Raw genomic sequence first — 19,207 nt, 5'->3', positions numbered from 1 at the left:
CGGATTCAGAACAATGATCAAAACATCTGTTGTGACGTCACAATCATGTTGCATTGTGGTCTATGAATCTGCCTGCAGTTAACATGAGTAGATTCGCTCCCTCTATCAAAATTGAGGGGTCGAGCCGAGGGTCTGTCCAAATAAACTTCCCATGTCCACTTAGCTAAGTTGAGTGCACTTCAAATTGGCGGCGGGGATTCCACCAAGGGCAAGTGCTTAGGGAAGTTCGCGAGTGTGTCTAAAAGTGGAGTTAAATGCAGCCCTGGGCTGTGTCCGAAATCGCCCCCTATACCCAACAGGGCACTAATTGAGGGGGTATCCATTTGCAGTGATGTCCATAACCATAGTGGACGTTATCGCACTCATTCAATCCCACAATGCACTGCAATAACGAGTGTACAACTGATGTTCACTCAATGGCTAGGGAATACCCATAATGCGTCTCTCCAGGAGATGTCGATGCTAGTTTCCATGAAAGTTTAAGATCAATCTTTTCATTACTACTTGAGTTGCCAGTTTGCGAAGTTTCAAATAACTATTAAAAAGTGAAAACATGGGTTTGCCGGAAAATCATGTCCGATGCAAAGGGTTTTGTCATAAATGACAGAAAATTTGAACGTTGATGGGGAAAGAGTTAAAATGTATAAAGTAAAGAGGGAGAAAGAGGGAGAAAGTAAATGTCACAAGCCAGACTCCAACCAGCATCATGCACTTGAGCATCATGGCACAATATTCACTAACTGGTGCCTCAAGGTCCAGACCAGGGTTCACCAATCTCGGTCCTGGAGGGCCGCTGTCCTGCAGAGTTTAGCTCCAACCCCAATTAAACACACCTGAACCAGCTAATCAAGGTCTTACTAGGCATACTAGAAACTTTCAAACAGGTGTGTTGGAGCTGGTTGGAGCTAAACTCTGCAGGACAGCGGCCCTCCAGGACCGAGATTGGTGAACCCTGGTCCAGACATTTACACTCATCCCTTGCAAATTAGCTCATTTCTCTCAGCAGCAGTTCTCAGTGAAATCTCCTCAGAAGATCCATCACATCTGGGAAGCTTGTGCAACTGAGATGATGTCATGCGCCCTATCTGAGATGGTTCTAATTCAAAACTTCATGTGGAAACACGACCGTAACTATCAACAAGTTCAATAAAAAGCTACTAACATAAAAGGACGCATAATGATGAACAGAGCCACAAATTAGCCTAATTCAGAAAAGACCTTGAAATCATTTGCTAAGCGTTAGCATTGATATTGTATTTCTCGAACCCAACAGCCTTGACACACTGGCAATAAACTAAAATGATTGCAGGTTGAGACTTTAAAAAAGAAACCTGGCAAGACATCACAGGTGCAGGATGACACATCAAGCTCATTATAGCAGCCAGGTCCTGGATGGGAAGATCAGATTGTTTAACCAGTCTTCCCACGGTGCAATGAAAGTGAACTTTTTTAGAAGAGCTGCTTTTTTCTAGAAGACAGCAGGAGTTTTGCAGTGAGTAATGAAGCTCTGAGGAACATTAATGGCCACTAAATGCTAGGGATCAGGACAAAATAAAACTCGATCCTTCAGTTTCCACATCATACAGTGTCCTGAGGCAAAACATTTATAATCCAAAATATAGTGAGCTGCTTACACAGATAGCATTTTAAGGCATGAATGATGAGATGAAATGAAAATATAACTTAAGCTTCGAGCCTATCTGCTAGTGTATCCATAAACGATGGCGAAATTCATTTTTAGCACATTTAATACTGAATTTAAAACAAATTTGAAACTGTTAGTCTTTCACTTTAAGAAAAATAGACCTAAAATATTGATGACTCATGCTGCAGTTTTGTCCAATCAAATGCTCTCTCCTAGATAGCAAATGACATCTGGCCCACTTGTGGCCCACATCTCCCACATTCTGGCCCACATACCGCATGGAATGACGGCGTTGACTCAACCTGAGTGTGGCTGGCAATAGCATACATATCCGGGCCTCATCTGGGCCAACTATGGCAAATATGGCTCAGTTCAGGCAGCGGCAAAGGTCACACAGGCAACATCCGGGTCACACACAGCAAGCAACAACTAACACTGAAACCGGCTTAATGTGTGTGGGCCAGATACGGCCCGGATGACCATTGCCGCTGCCAGAACTGAGCCATATTTGCAATAGTTGGCCCAGATGAGGCCTGGATATGTACACTATATGGGCTAGAATGAGAATTAGCCTATCTTCGCTTAACTACAAAAAAGCAAGGTTTATTTCATCTCTACTTCTAAAATCCAAATAAAATATTATTTTTAGACAATTTATGAGCCCTCATAGTCTTTAAATCTAAATAACTTCCCCTCCCTCTTGCAGGGACATCTCCTCTCTGATGATGTGAGGGTGGGGCAAACTGTCACTCAAATGAGATCAACCAATAGCAAACCACAACCAATCATCCAATTCCACATGGACAAAATTAAGTCCATACCTACATTTTTCTTGTGCAATAGGGAAGACTGTCGTATCTTCCATTTCATGCTGACTTTTAAGCATGTGAATGCTTAGATCCAACTATTATCTCAATCGTATTAAAAAATACCTCACGTTTCATCCAGAGGTTTACGTTTATTTGACTAAACTGTGTTTAGACATCTGGTGACAACTTCGAAAAATGTCTATAGCAAACCCTGTGCGCACAAAAACCAAATCCACAGAGTCACTAGGCCAGTTCTCTTCTGCCTGCATCAGATAGCCAGACTATTTTAGTGCTGTCTAGTCAAAGTATACATTGCGGCCAATGAACTTGTGTGCACTGGGGGTGGAAGAGAGAGGGGGCATATCAGGAGACGCTGTTCGCTTTTGGAGATTGACATCAGGGTCCTGGCAGGAGTAACGTAACTGGTCCGAGAAAGGGTTGTTTGTAAAGAGAGTGGAAGGGGATGATCTTGTCATACGGAGAGAAGAGAGAGGGCCCAAGGGCCTCTGCGGGGTAACATAAGCGGACACACAGAGTGAACGGATCCTGACAGCCCATGCTACCACAAAAGGACAAAATGCATGGCTGTTGAAACAAACCTTCCTCATCTGTTGCGAGGGGGATTAGAGCTTGTGTGACAGACGTGGGTGGAGTATTACAGCCGAGGACAAGGCCACGGAGTTGTGGAATGTGTGTCCCCTTCAAGCCAAGGGAAAAAAGAAAAGAATATGGGCCGGTCTCCATAAGCCTTTTCTACAGAGAGGGGCAAAGGTCAAAACACCCCAAAGCCAACTGAGCTCATTTGTGCCAGCAATCATATTGTTCCACAGTCAGTTAACAAAAGGATTAGGGGTAAGTCATAAAGCTTAGTTTATCGATGTTACACAGTCTAATCCTGGCCCAGTTCTTACTAATTACTGAGTATTCGTGCTAATGATTTGTAAAATCACAAATGTGGCAAAAGTATTATCTCAAGGTGCGATAATTGCTCGACACATTTTCGCAGGCAAACGTGAATATCGCATGAGTGCAAAATACTTTCCCACACTGATTTTGCAATGGGTTCAGTTTGCTTGCACAAGTTTGTTGCGTTGGGCAAACAAAATGCTGAATGGTTTGCAAGTGACTTCATACTTCGCAACACAATTGTAAATCATCATTCGCTACACTGTATTGACAATAAACAACGTCCTTTCTAGCTCATGCAATATTGCTGGGGTTTTGTGACCGCGGCTTTAGAGTATCCGCTCGTATAGACAATATCAATTTACCAGCTTTACACCAATAGTGAAAACACAAATCGAAGTGAATTGCTATTAAAAAAATAATCCAATGGTTTCTGACCCAAAACTATTCACAATGATTGCAACACATATTTCAGTTGGGCTCTGCGAAAACAAACTGTAGTGAATCACACTCTCATCATTCACACGGCTACCGCTAAAATGCCAATGTCATGTCAATGTCAAATCCTGGAATGATACAATAGAGGTCAAATAAAATGATAGCATAAAATTGGATTTTATATGATATGTAAATGTTAATGTGAAATGTAAATGTTTAAAAGTTTGGGGTCCATTAGATATTTTTTTAAAGAAATTAATACTTTTATTCAGCATAGATGCATTAAACTGATCAAAAATGACAGTAAACACTGTTCAAAGAATCCTGAAAAAAAGTATCACTCTTTCCACAAAAATACTGATTTCAACATTGATAATAATCAGAAATGTTTTTTGATTATCAAATCATCATATTAGAATGATTTCTGAAGGATCATGTGACACTGAAGACCCGAAGTAATGATGTTGAAAATTCAGCTTTGATCACAGGAATACATTATATTTTAAAATGTATTACAATAGAAAACAGTTATTTTAAACTGAAATAATATTTCACAATATTACTGTTTTACTGTAAATAAAGGTACAATATTTGTGACAAAAATTCCTGCTTAATATAAATAATGGGGTGTCTATTTACATTAAGTGCAAGTAGCCCGCCTTGTTGGTAGAGGCTTTTTACATTAACTCTGCCCACTAGAAATAGACAAAAAAAAGACACTGGATTGGCAATAGTGTAGGCGTAAGGCGCGTGGCAGAACGTGTTTAGGCAAATCGACCCGAGTTTGAATCCGCTTTTGCCGAACTTTCCCTTTTCCCATCACATATCAGATCGGAAAGGCATTCATTTTCAATAAAAATGAAGAAAATATTCGAAAAGTGGAAATAAACAGTCTAACGTTTGTTTAATAATAACGTGTTTATCGGTTAGGTTTGGGGTAGGTGTAGGGAGGGCTTTATTGTCCCAATAAGGTGGCATCCATTTAATAATTTGAATAAATATAATAATTTACACTATGTTATTATCGCATACTGTTTAATGTAATGTACAATACAACTGTGGTACAAATAGTATCTGCCACTATTTATAAGTATAAATAACATCTAACAACTATTTACACTTATTGCAAAGAAAATACTGCTGTTTTTACAAAGTGTAATAGCATATATCACAATGAAAATGCTACTATTTCCACTTAGTGTAAATAGAATCTATCACTAAGAAAGAAAATATGCAATTTGCACTTGGTGCAAACAGCCGCTGACTATAAATAATGGCTTAAAGGCTACATTTTAGAACCTAGAACTCTACATATTATAATACATCATTTTTAACTAGAAAATAAATATTTAACTGATAATGTTTGGTTTCTCTAACTATAGTTGGCCTGTAAACAGTTACAAACTGACCTGCTTTTAGAAAAGCTGTGCTTGGTAGCAGCCAGACACATCTCTGTAGATATGCAGTAATTTATACAGTATAAAACCCAAACAAACATGAATCAACTCCTTTAAATTATCAAGTATTTTTAATAGTTGATGAGACTGAAATGGATCAAGTCTGTTTATTGTCACGTCTGAGTCATACAGCCAGTAATGAAAGAAATGTCACACTTGACTCAGGAGGCTGACTCATGCTTTACTGAGAATGCTGACTTAAATGGGAGACACAGCATTCCTGTCAGTGGATCCCGTGTGGGAACGGGAAAATCTGGAGGTGGGGAGTGTCATAAGTTCACCCTCTGATTCACTTCAATAAAACTCCAACAACATGACTTGGCCCTGTTTGTCCTTACCTTGTTTCACTACATTTTTTCCCAACAACAGCACTGCTGCAATAAATAGCTGATCCATTTTAGGGAGAAAACAACTTCTAGCAAACTGTCCTACCCTCTCAAGTTTCTAAAGCTTCGCCTGCAAAGTGTTCTGAGCACATAGCGACTCTCGCTGGGGGGTATTCAGCTCTCCGAGACTCACCATACATTTTTCCTTCGTCTGAAAGTATGATCTTTCTGCGGCCACAGGGTGGATAAATGGCCAGAGCCTCCTGAAAACTTTGTTCGATGTCAGGGCTCCAGACGCCCTCCGCATCCCCTTCCATTCCGGCCTTGTCCATCCCATCCACTCCATCCTCCTGCCCCTCCTCCGGGCTCTCGTTGGCGCTCCACTCGTTGGCTGCAATGGTGGCGGCTCCACCTGGGCCCCTACGTGAGCCCTCACACCCAGGACTAGGAGAGAGAGAGAGAGAGATGTCATTAAAACAGGAGGTCACAATATCAAAAGAATAGTTTACTAAAAATTTTAAATTCTGCCATTTAAAAAAGAAAATTCTCTCAGCATGCGATTGCAAATTCAGTTCTCTTTCGCGTCGTTGCGCTTGAATGGTTATGTCACAATGCCCATGGTGTGGAGTATTCATGTTAACACAGCCGGTTATGTTTTAAATGAATGTAAACAGTTGGGTGTAAACCGGATGTGTATCAGTATAATGGATCTGTGCATTTGGTCTTAAAGTGACAGTAGCCTAATAAACCTGTATCTCTGTGTCATTAATGTGAAAAACAAAAGAACTTACTGCTCTTGACTGAACTACTTTTTTAACTTTAATAATAATACATTTATATTTAATTCATAGAGTGAGGGCTATTAAATATTTTATTTTTACATTTGATTAGTACATTTCTGTACTAATTCTAACTACAAGTTAAATAAACGTACCTGAAAAACTTAATTTGTTTCATTCATATTTTTGTATTTGTCCTATTGTTTGTATTTTGCTTCTTTGTTTCTTTTTTTTTGTATAACAGAAATTAGATAAAATAACTATATTGTGATATTAAGCATTATCTTGAAATAAGAAATTGGTCATATCGCCCACCCTATTGGGCATGAAATTGGAAATCGAAAATTCACTATTTTCTAAATGCATGTTATTTATCTCAGTGTGAACGATTCATACATTAAAAAAATTAAATAAATTAAAAACATTTTTGAACTCATAATTTTAAAAATCTAAAAACTCTTTTGGTGAATTTTCTAATCATTTAGTCCACTTAAATCCCGCCCCTTTTTTACAATTGGCTGCAAGCTCACATTCAGATCTTCCTCCATCCAATCAACAACTGATGCACAGAACCAAGTCCCACACTGCATTTTTTCTTTTCGATAATCCGTTTCATTGCAAATGTAAGCTCCACAAATTAAAAAAAGCAACATAAACCTCTGTATGTTTTTATTCACTGAGAATCTGTTAGCTGTTTATCAACAGATCATTGAGTCAACTCTAGAAACAACTCAGTCAAATAACCAGTTTGTCTGAGTCACAGATCGGACTGAACAGTTTGTGGAATGTATGAATGAACTGATGAATCATTCATCTTATTGAACCGGTCGCAATTGTCCTTGAATTAACAGATCACTGGAGGGGAAGGTTTTCAGCGAATAAAAGTCAAACGTCTCCCAGCCGACTTTAGAGGAGCATCAGCTTTCCAGACTGTCGTACAATGATTGGTTAATTGAGACGGCTCAAGACCAATAGGAGGGGTTGACAGTTACTATCAGTCCAGATGGTGTGACCATGAATCTCCCTTTGGAGCTGGAGCTTTTCCCACCCCTACTTTAAATAAAGAATCTTTCAGGATCATGTAATCATTTGCATATGCCCCGTCAATCAGTTTATCCCATTATGCGACGGCGGAAAGAGGAGAATTGGACAGGAAAGACAAAATGGCTGTCGGAGCAGAGGACACACCGAGCTGCCGAGCAAGGCGCCAGATTTTTCAGACTACTGATGTCAAGTGAAGTTCAGGTGACGAGATATCAGATTTTCAAGGACGTGCTTTACAGCTTTCGTGAGCTGGAGGGTACAGTATTAATAGCACTGGTATTGAAAATCAAGAGAATCTACTGAAGGCACTAAATAAATTGCCTTGGTGTCAACAAGACTGGCTGAGCAATATTGGCTAATATCAGGGTAAAAGTAGACAAATGGAAGCTGGCAATTCCCAAATCTTCTTAATGCAATAGGGTCCTTTTTTGACTGATATTTATATCTATAACTATATATAACTGATTCAATTAACTGAAGCAGACATTTCAAAAGAAATGTTTAGCAAAAATTAACCAAACTTGGCCAAATTCAAAGCACATTAAAGTCACTGCAATAGATATATTTATATTTATATCATGCATGCCATCGCCGTTTTCAGATTCACGTTTTTGAAGTTTATGATAACGGTATCGTTTTCAAAACTCGTTTTCAAAAGCTTGCACTTTTAAAAATATATATACTATTAAATAGTTTGCGTTCTCAGGCCACCAAACCGCCATTGTCGTGTAAATGAACAGCCAGAATGCATTAAAATTTGTTTTCAGTTGGAAACAGTGTTGTGTAAGGGGCCCCTAAGTTAATAACTAATGATTTTTACAACGGAAATTAATCAATTAAAAACTTACTTAAGCTAGACAATGACTTTCTTCTAGATCTGCAGTGCAGCCAAAACAATAATTGTTGAATTAATTTCCTATTATCACTGTAAAGCTGCTTTGAAACAATCTGGACTGTAAAAACCGCTATAAATGAAGGTGACTTGATTTGACTTTCTTAATTGTTTATGTATACTGTTAACAAAATCATATTCAATTTCTTGTGATTGCCACCCCAAAATGAACATTTCAATACACTACATAAACAAACATTATTCTATTGTACTGCCGTTCAAAAGTTTGGGGTTGGTGATGCTCACCAAGGCTGCATATATTTGACCAAAAATAAAGTAAAAACTAATATTATTAAACATTAACATGTTTTCTATTTGAATTTATTTTAAAATGTAATTGATTCCTGTGATCAAAGCTGAATTTTCAGCATCATTACTCCAGTCTTCAGTGTCACATGATCCTTCAGAAATCATTCTAATAATATGATTTGATGCTCGAGAAACCTTTATTATTATAATCAAAGTTGAAAACAGTCGTGCTGCTACATATGTTTGTGGAAATTGTGAAACTTTTTTTTAAAATAGAAATCTTTTGTAACATTAGAAATGTCTTTACTGTCATTTTTAGGCCCAAACTTCTCAACTGTAGTGTACAGTATATATAATTTGTGATCTATAATAAGAGCCCCTAACTTCTCTAAAAACAAACAGGCTGGCATTCATCTTAAGGAAATTACCATTTAGGCCTTCATTCTTCAGCAAAGTCACTGAGGCCATTTGCAAAATGAATCTGAAAAACAGAGTAAACTAATAAGAACTGCCCACAAAGCATTTTTGTGGCCATGGATTTGGTGAGCGCTCTGTCCTCCTCATTCAATGATACTGCAACATTCTCAAGAGTCAAGACAAAAAAAAAAGCCATTTTTTAACTATATTTTGGGTTATTAACTGGTGAAACCACAATTTTCCCAGTTACATTTTTCTAGCTCAATTCCACGTCGGCATTCATTCACAGATGTGCGAACTCTGAAATATTTACAACTTTTTTAGTTAAATAACTTTTTTTAGGACACATCCCAACTAGTGACTCTAATAACCATAATATGGCAAATATGCAAGAAAAGCCACAACTGGAGTTCAGACACAGCCAAAACGGTTATCATAAGGAGGTACTAGAGGAGACCACTGGTATGGACCTACAGAGAGAGAGAAGGGCTGACATTCCAGACATGCCCTTATTAAGAAAGCTACAGTGTCGCTAACACACTCTCTGTCCATCTCTCTCTCTCTCTCTCTGGAGATCTGTTGTGTCACTCACACCTCCTGTCCTTCCCCTCCCGTCCTCTTCTCCCCTTCCCTCTCACTTACGAGCACCCCAGTCCAAAAAAGGGCCTGAAGAACAGGAAAATCATAGGGGGTGGGAGTGGGAGTGAGGGTTGCCTGACCAATTTAGGCATCCACTAAGGCTCAGGAAACACACAGAGCTCCCCAAGGACAATACGGCTGTTTTACGTGGACTAGGTTCATAACACAGACAGCACTCCTGCAAGCCTGTGCTATCAAGACCTGGGTAACATACTAGTAGTGAATGCCAAATAACACACAAATAAACTAATGAATATACTAAAGGTCTACTTTATTAAATATCAGCTTACTAGACCTGAAACAATTCAGAACCCGAAACTTGGAATCCAAAAACAAACATATTAATAAGATGGTCCTTCTGCAGTCTTGGATTGTTGTGCTTGTGTTTGGTGCGTATTGCTGATGAGTAAATATTGACCTTGGTTTGAAACATGTTGCCTTATCTGTGAGCAGACATCATGAAAAGGTCACCTGCCAACACCAGCAGCGCCTGGCCTCTGAAGAGACATCGGGTTACAGAATCAAGTGACAAACCAAAAGCATCCAACACTCTTGATGGATAACCAGTGTTCATTAAAGAAGCATCTTGTCTAAACCTTTAACTATCACATTGCGCTATTATAAAAACAAGGGAGGGTGCATTTGTTTGAGCAAATTTGAAGTGAACTGTTCGCTGAGTGAATGTCATGAAAGCCCATTTCACCCCAAATGAACACTGATAACACCCTGTTTACACCTGGTGTTAAGATGCGTTTTGGTGGATCGGATCACAAGTAGACGAGGGAGACACATTCCCGTTTACACCTGGTGTTTTAATCCGCCTCTTTTGTCCACTTTCAACCACTTCTGTCCTGATTTCTTCGAGGGGAGGGTCTATGGGAGGGGAAATGTATGTTTTTTTTTTTAAATAGATTTTTCAATCGAATGTCAATTTACATATGAACGTGAAAGAAGACGAGGGAAAACATGCAAAATATTGCGGCACATTTTTAATGAGCCGCTATGTCCAGGTAGGGGAGAACAATTGACAAGTGAGTCTGAATAGCATAGCTTTTTAGAAGTTTATGTTCACAGAATAATTAAAATTATTAATTATAAAAGTTCGGAAGGAGCACGTTCAAATGATCTACCCAATCAGCATGAGAGGAGGTCTACAAATACATAGCCGACTCAACTATATTCTTCCACAGTTTTTTCTGCATCCCTCCAACATTGTCTTCTCACATTCGCCTGGTTACTATCCTAACCAGAGATACGGGGGAGTACTCTGGGTTTGGGCCACATTCCGAGCTCAGAGCCCTCCCCCGGACAGCACGCCAAAAACTCACACTACTTTATTCTATCTGATCATTTGCAAATGTTTGCAAACTAATGAAAATCAGTCCATTGAGTCCAAATATGAAAAGCAAATGGCTCCAACACAGAGAGCAGCAGCTTTAGTTTCTACTCTGACAGCCGCAAGAGCAGCCGAACGCTGTGAGTGTGTGTTCAAAATCAGGGAATGGTCAGAGAACACATTACCATGTGCTTGGTACATTTTTCATCTTCAAACCAAACTTGGGTCTTCAGCCGACAAAGCTTCCATTAATGTTTATGCTCTAGGTCAGTAGGTGGAAAGTAGACGATTTTTGTGGGTGTTTGAACACTATTGTGTTCTCAACAACCTCTGAAAGTGGTCAAAAGTGGTTTTAGACCCGTTTTAGACCCGTTTACACCTGTATTTAGCGTCGTCCACTTGTGATCCGATCAACCAAAAAGCATCATAATACCTGGTGTAAACAGGGCCTTGGTCACCGTGATTTTGCCAAGGTAAGACATGTTCCTGTAGCCTAGAAATCTAGACGCACCCTAGCGGCAGCAAAATGTATTTTGCAGCCAGGGTAGTCTAGCAACTCTCCATAGACTTTCGAGCTGCAAAAACCTAAATTGGGTCAAGCCAATCACGTCGCTTATAGAGTAGGGGGGGCGGGCTTAACATATGACGACAGAGTTGCGACGGTTACCTGCCTGCGACTTGAAAACAAAGAATGACGGCTGCTGGAGAACAGTCTTTCGAATCGGCTTTGTCCGCGACTCTGGAGGACTTGGAGTTAAGTTTTTCTTTGAGAAAAGAGCAAAGAACGGCACTTAAGTCATTCTTAAAAAAAGGAAGATGTGTTCGTCGTTTTGCCGGCCAGATATGGCAAAAGTTGAATCTATCAACTAGATCCGCTGTTGGGAAAACGCTCTGGTTGGTTGAAGCGCTGTCCTATTGCGTGCAGAGGGAATTTGAAAGACAGCCGTTTATCCCGCCCCTCGGATTGAGCGTGTCTATGGTGAGTTGCCAGACTAAACATCTTGATGTAGGTCTGGCTTGCCAGGCTAATGTTCCTGGATATTTGTCGGTAAATTTAGTCTTTACCCTATCTTATTCACTTTTACATGGTGTTTGAACATAAATGTGTGTTTGAAGTGTGTACACGACCAGCCAATGGTAAAAATCCACCCACTCCTTTTATAAATTCCCCATAAGTCGCGTTTTCTACACGTTGTGACATCACAATGTAACAGGCCCCGCCCACGACTGTAGACAGAATCTGCCCTGTTAGCTTAGCTCCTCCCCTGAGTTCGCTAGAGGAGCTAGTGGAAACACAACAATGAGAAACAATCTAAATGTTCTGTTGTTAGCTGTATCAATGTATCGATTCTTTTCCATTGTTTTTTTAAGTGAACACGCTAGATGGATGTGTTTGACCGCTGTGATCTTGTGCAAGAAAACTAAGAGACTTCTTTCAAAAAAAAAAAAGCTTACTGAAATAAAAGTTTTGAACAATAGTGTATATTTGTAAAAGGTTTACCCATCATAGTAACTGTTTTACTGCCCTTAAACTACGCTGTTTTTAAAATATATATATATTTAAATGATTTCATATAGTAATGTAATATATATTGACTGATTGATTGATACTTTGAGTTGAGTTGAGTGGAGCCAGAAATGTTTTTATGAGAAAAATCAGAGCAAGATATTCTGAGCTAATACTGCATATCATGGTGCAAGATGAATAAATAACAAAATATTTATGGTCCATTTACACAGCACCATTTTTAACTAAAAATGGAAAACTTTTTATGCGTTTTGGCCATTTATGTATAAGATAATGGAGTTTTGGGGGCCTGAAAACGCAAACTTTTGAAAAAGGGTTTCAAAGTGCAAGTTTTTGAAAACAATACTCTTATCATGTCCATGTAAACCACAAAAACGTGAATTTGTGAAAACGTTGACATCATGCGGATGTGTATTACGTGTTCAGTCTATAGGCGTGGAGTGTTTCTTTACAAAGTGATATCGCCATCTACTGGCCTGGCATGAATAATACAGCGTTTTTAATCGTTTTCATGGATCCGTGTGAACGGGGATAGTTTTGACAATGTTACCGCCTTTACGCGAAAAATGCAAAAGAAAAACGTTTTCGTTTTTAGCCCATCGTTGATGTATAAACATAACCTGAGTGCAATTCACAAATTCAGTCTTGGTTTATCTGACAGGGGTTAAGCAGCACAGACAGGAGACTGTTCTCTTCGGAGACTTGGAAAAACAGCTGCAATGCTTGTCAACAGGGAAAAGGCCTTTGCTCATCAACAACTCTCCTCTTGCACACTCCTCACCAACGCGCACACACACCCTTTCAGAAAGAACAACAGGGCAACAAGTAGGCGAGCAGCTGCTGCCCTAGATCAGATTACAGATAAGGACGGCATTTTAAGGCATGGCCAAGTAATGCTGAACTCTCTGATGGTTTAAGAGAATATATGAATATAAAAGCTGTTTCAACATGGGTTTAAGTGTTTTATTTCACCAGGCAACTTGACAAGATCCTGCTAACACTGCCCTACAAGGAGAAGTGCTTTGCCTATTTTAGAGAGTATGATCTTCAAAAATGTCTAAACCAAAATGCTTTGAGGCTTTGAGTAACACATTACAAAAGTCTCCTAAACTCTTTCAGGAACACATTTGTATCTAATCTGCATAACCACAACATTCAAATATCAAATGATCAAATCTTCCTGGATAACAGAGTGAGCAGGACAGCTACTACACTAACACGTCCAAAAAGCTGGCAGCCGTGCTTTGGCATTGAACACTATAAAGCACTTTACATATGCTAGGTCAAAGACTCTACATTGGACAGACAAGAAAAGAGATAAAGACATGTTACAAAGAGGGAAGATTGAAGTGCCTCTCTCTTTCTTCCGTGGACCAAACCCATGTCAAACCTGTACAACCAGCTACTGCAGTTTTCTCAGAGTCTAAGGAAACCCCCGCTCCTTCAGTGAGCATCATTTAAATTTACTGCATTTTTCATACTTACGGAATACACACACACACACACACACACACACACACACACACACACACACACACACATATATATACATATCTCATATCTCATATATATATATGTCATTTTATTTTAAAACAGATGAGGAAATAAAGAAAATAAATTGGGTTGAACCCAAGGAACTAAAATAATTTTAGAATTTTTGTCTGAGGCATCTGTCAACTGAAGGCACACTGCCAGCGCATATCAGTTTCTAGCATTTAAAAATGTTAAATACACAAATAAAACGGCATTTGTCACTGAAAAAACAAACAAACAAAAAACAGCAACGATTGATCCAATTTTATGGTTATTTTTGCACAATGAACACTTAAATAAAAATTGGAAAAATAAGTCATTAATCATTCTATTATTTCACTCTAAATGATAACCTTTTGGAAATGACAGGAAAAACATTTGTTATTATAATTATTATTATTCATTATTTTGTTTGTTGATCATAAAGTTAAAAGTGAGTCATTATCAATGACTTTATCATTATCAATGTTGTGATCACAAGAAAGCAAGTCGTAATCTTGTGAAGAAAAAAAAATAACGTATGTTGGGATCACAAGAAAACAAGAAAGTCCGTACTTACTTGACTTGAGATGTTGTATAAACATTATAGGACATATCAACACACTTTCATGGCATTACGTAACTTATGTTTTCGCTAATTTGAGGGCAATTTGAATGAATTCGTATAGCCTCATTAATATGTTTTAGTACGATCTGCTTTTGGCCCACTGACAGGATTTTAATTTTTCTTTTTACATTTCTGTATGAATAACATCGAAATTCCATACAAATTCATACTATTTTGTAAGAATTCATACGATTTCATATGAATTTGTGCGATTTCACATGTATGAATTCATTCAAAATGCAATCATTCCGAGCAAAGGAAACAGACTAAATTGGAAGAAACTGAGGTCTTCATTTTTAAAGTTTTTGCCACTTTTACTGATAAGGATAGTAGAGAGAAGACAAGACATTATATGGCAAAGAAGAGATGAATAGGAATGTTGCAAGCAGAATTTGAACTCCCATTTCCCACATGAGCACCAATATGTCAGGAAGCTCACCACCAGGTATCTTTTTAAATAAAGGTGCAAACACACTAAAGAAAGATATGATCCATTTTGAGGGAGTGGAAAGAGCAAAGGGACTACAGAAATGTAATTTCTAAAATCACAACTGAACCTGCCTCTCTGGAATTATCATTGCCCAATGGTCAACGAATGCCTGCATTAAAGTACGGGACATCAAAAGCTACAACTTACTCAGCTTTTGGATGCATGACAGAACATCACTTTCACAAATCCTTGCTTTTTAGTAGTTTTCTCTGCTGTAAACCCTAACGTGCAGCCGTCCTAAACCATCAGTTATATTGCATGTTTACATATGAATTATAATGATCTCCAACGGGGCTTCCTCTCAGAGTCCCAGATGCTCTCTGTCCATCACCCAATTTCCTCTCCAGACATTCATACACCCCTAGATCACGACCAACATGCTTGTGAGTGCTAACATGTGGCCCGCAACATATGTAGCCATTCCATAGCATTTCAATTCACGTGGCAACAGTTGTCGAAACTAGCCAATGAAACCAGACTTAAGTGAAATCACCATTGAGGAAAATTATCACAGATCCTAAAAAATTCCTGATTTGGAACATTAAACACGATCTCCACAAGAACATTCCCCTGCTCCGGAGACTCAACTCACCTGATTTCAATAGAGTTTGATGCTAGCGTTGCTATGCTAACAAGGCGATACTCGAATAACAATAACGCGCGAATAACGATACTCGAATCGAATAACGCGCGTCAAGCAAGTACGGATTAGCTTCCGTGTTTATTTGATTAGCTCTTTGTATGTGCACTGATCAACTGTTATATGATTAAAAGCCTACATGTGTTTACTTCTGTAAGTCTCTACAGAAGACTTAAACTGCTCGATTCATTAAAAATGATGGGAGTATATAAAGAATACCTTCATTTGTATGCAGAAGATGAGGTTTGGAACAACATGAGGGTGAGTAAATGATGACAGACTTTTAAAACGCTGTCTAGCGAGACAACTCACTAGATTTTAGAAGAAAGCATCAGTCTTGAGGGCACCTCTTAAAAATGCCCTCCAGACAGACCTTTACCAGAAAACTGAACTTGAATTCTTCCATATGGTTAAGAAAACAATGCAGTTGTACACCGCATGAGGAAAGAATTCGTCACACGTCTAAGTTCAGACTAAATCGACCAACACCAGATGATCAACAGGAAATTGTACAAAGAGTGACAATTTTGAAGTCTGGATTTACAGGCGCACCACTGACCTCCACGTCCCCTGGTGCCGAGAGACACAAAAGAGGGTCAACCCTCAAATCTATAGCCCTAAAGGATGACAGAACTGCTTGTGTGGATCAGTAAGCTATCGTTCCTCACAGAGTATCGGTCTGAAGCCCAACAAACACACTGCAACGCTATTTAAAGCGGTGAGCTCACCGAACACACTTGTCATGTTTTGCAGGCCCTCTTGAAGCTTCACAGCTTGTGTTAAGAAAATTCCCCTTCTCGTTGGGTTATTTTTCATAGAGAAAGAAGAAATACAATGTAAATATATTCAGAAAACCTTCTATAATATTATTGCCCGTGTGAATGAAGATAATAGTGTAAAAATCATGCAATACTCCACTTATGTGGAACTGTTTGGTGTTCTTGCTAATAAAAAAGGCAATCATGAAGATGTTATTCTTGTAATAATAATGATGAATATAATTGGAAACATCTACAGTTATGACAACATATGTTTTTACATTGCTTTAACTCAAAAAAACAAGTTAGGCAATTGGCAACTTTTTTTATAAGATTCAACTCAATTTTTTTAAATCAGTTTAATGCAATTTAAGTTGAAGTGACTTAAATATCCAAGTTGATTGTACTTAATTTAAGGCAGCAACTTTTTTTTTGTTTTTTCATTAATGTGTTAGTCCAGAGCTCTTGAAGGAAATGTCTGGATTTTTTTTCTTGGCACCAATGTTATATTCGGTCACATTTGTTACAAGAAATTCTCCTTTGATTGCTCACTGTAACCTTACTCAACCTGAAGAACCTGTTGAATCTCTGCACGGCGAAACTGAGGGGGCGCGTTGAACTGACACGCGTGATGACTGAACCAAGATGCAAGGGATCTTAAATGACTATATTTCTGATGAATGGGATGGCCACACTCCCTCTAACAGCTGTAACTGAATCATCCTAGAGAATGATCATTTTATACACACAATGCAGGGCATCAGAATTCAAGAGAGAGAAAGGAGGATTTTCATTTCTTCATGAATAGGCTGGGTTTTATGAGTAATTCTTACAGGCTTAAAGCTCATTAACCTACATGAAACACAAAGACGCTGCCATATTACATTAATTCTTTACAAAAAATAATCATCTTGAAACACATTTACACAGGTTCACCTTTGTAGTGCACAACAAACAACAGAACAATGATTTAAACTTCTGTTCATATCATAAACAGTGTTTTTTAAATTTTTTTTTTTTTAAATGTTTTCTGATTAGGCCTATGATGTACAGCGGCCCTATAACTAAACTAAATTATGCATTTTAGGGCAAAATGCTTTTAGACACACAGGTTACTTACATCATGTAGACAAATACTAGAAAAGTATACTAGAAAAAAAAAATTGGACATTTGATAATTCTATATGCATAAAAACATAAACTTAACTTAAAATGTATTAAAATGAAAAGATGACACAGTTTAGTTAAAAAACAAAACAAAAGCTGTATGTGCTCTAGTATTGTAAATACATAGAGATACAAACCGTGAAACCATAATCATATGTGATTAAAATAATTTGCTCCACTGAATTAGTAACGTTAGTAGGCGACAAACTTTCTCACACGCATGATACAGTGCTTATTCTACAGATGCATGTTTGTTTTGAAATATCAGTAATACGTTTACATCTGTAAACCCACGTGTGTAAGTGTGTAATGCAACATCACTGAAGCAGCTCCGAAAAAATGCCAAAAATGAGAATGATGTAAAAACTGCAGCGCGAGCGCGGTGACTGCATGAAACAAAGGAGCGCAACAAGAGTTTTGCACTTACCTTAAACGCAAACCTCTGCTCTACAGTGCGCAAAAAAATGGATTCCAAGCTCTATCTCATGAGCTCGTTTACAAATGCAAACCACGCTGGTGTTTTTGAAGAAATATTTCTCCTGATTTGACAGTAAAGCTGGAATGTGAAGTATGACTTCGGTATGAAATCACGGCGAACCCGAGCGGAGCGCTGGAGGAGGAGTCACGAAGAAGGAGGCGGGAAATCTCCACCCCACTCAAACTTCACGAGCAAATCTCACGCGTGGACATCACTTGAGACGCGCTCATTGGCTGTGTGTGTGTGTGTGTGTGTGTGTGTGTGTGTGTGTGTGTGTGTGTGTGTTTCTCTTATATATTTGTCTTTTTTTTCTCTTCTTCTTTTTTTTTCTTTTTCGTTTGTTTACTCAATGTACCCCCTTGACTGTAGTTGCAATTCTTCAAAACTAATAAAAAAATAAAATAAAATAAAAATAGAATAGAATTAAAAAAAAGTGAGTGTGTGTGTGTTTCTCAAAACCTAGAATGCTACCTAGACTGCATTTTTTGGGCATGACTGGCTCATGACTTTCCTATAACTGACTCAGCTAACAAAAAAACTATTTTCATATTAATTAATTAATTCTATTTTATTCTAGTTTGCCAATTATGTGGGACATTATAGGCGCATCACGAGCATAGCACATTTTCATTTATTTAATGACTTAAAGGGATAGTTCACTGTTTCAAACCTGTATGAGTTTCTATCTTATGTTGAACAAAAAGAAGATATTTTGAAGAATGCTGGTAGCCAGACCAAAATACTATGGAAGTCAATGGCAACTTTCAACTGTCTGGTTAAACACATTTACAAAATACTCAGGTTTGGAACAACATAAGGGTGAGTAAATGATGACAGAATTTGCATTTTTTTGGGGTGAACTATCGCTTTAAGGAATGTTATATTTTGCTATGAATTCCGTATTTATTAGATTTTAGGTAACACCTCACAATAAGGTCTTATCAGTTAATAAACTAGCAATGAGCAATACATTGGTTACAGTATATCTTTGTAAACATTAGTTATTAAAATACAACTGTTCATTGTTAGTTCGTGTAGCTCAATATAAAAGAATAGGCCTAACAGTATT

At 38.3% G+C, this 19,207-nt stretch overlaps 1 protein-coding gene across 6 annotated transcripts in view; it reads right to left on the bottom strand.

Moving 5' to 3' along the window:
* tead3a (TEA domain family member 3 a) overlaps positions 1-18,269 on the bottom strand; it is a 38,639-nt gene extending 20,370 nt beyond the window's left edge. For 4 of the 6 annotated variants that reach the window (XM_079848591.1, XM_079848587.1, XM_079848588.1 and 1 more), the window contains exons 1-2: positions 18,088-18,269; positions 5,775-6,025 (exon numbers count right to left, since the gene is read on the bottom strand). In XM_079848591.1, the coding sequence (XP_079704717.1) occupies positions 5,775-5,913 (139 nt within the window). In that variant the 5' untranslated portion in view covers positions 5,914-6,025; positions 18,088-18,269. Of the gene's footprint in view, positions 1-5,774; positions 6,026-18,087 lie in introns of those variants that run through there. The other 2 variants (XM_079848589.1, XM_079848592.1) reach the window with 2 other exon arrangements.
* Between the last annotated feature and the right edge of the window lie 938 nt (positions 18,270-19,207).

This window comes from Squalius cephalus, assembly GCF_949319135.1.
Source record: "Squalius cephalus genome assembly, chromosome: 18".
NCBI lineage: Eukaryota > Metazoa > Chordata > Actinopteri > Cypriniformes > Leuciscidae > Squalius > Squalius cephalus.
Note: the sequence above shows the minus strand (reverse complement) of the source record. Positions and strands in the feature narration are given on the sequence as shown.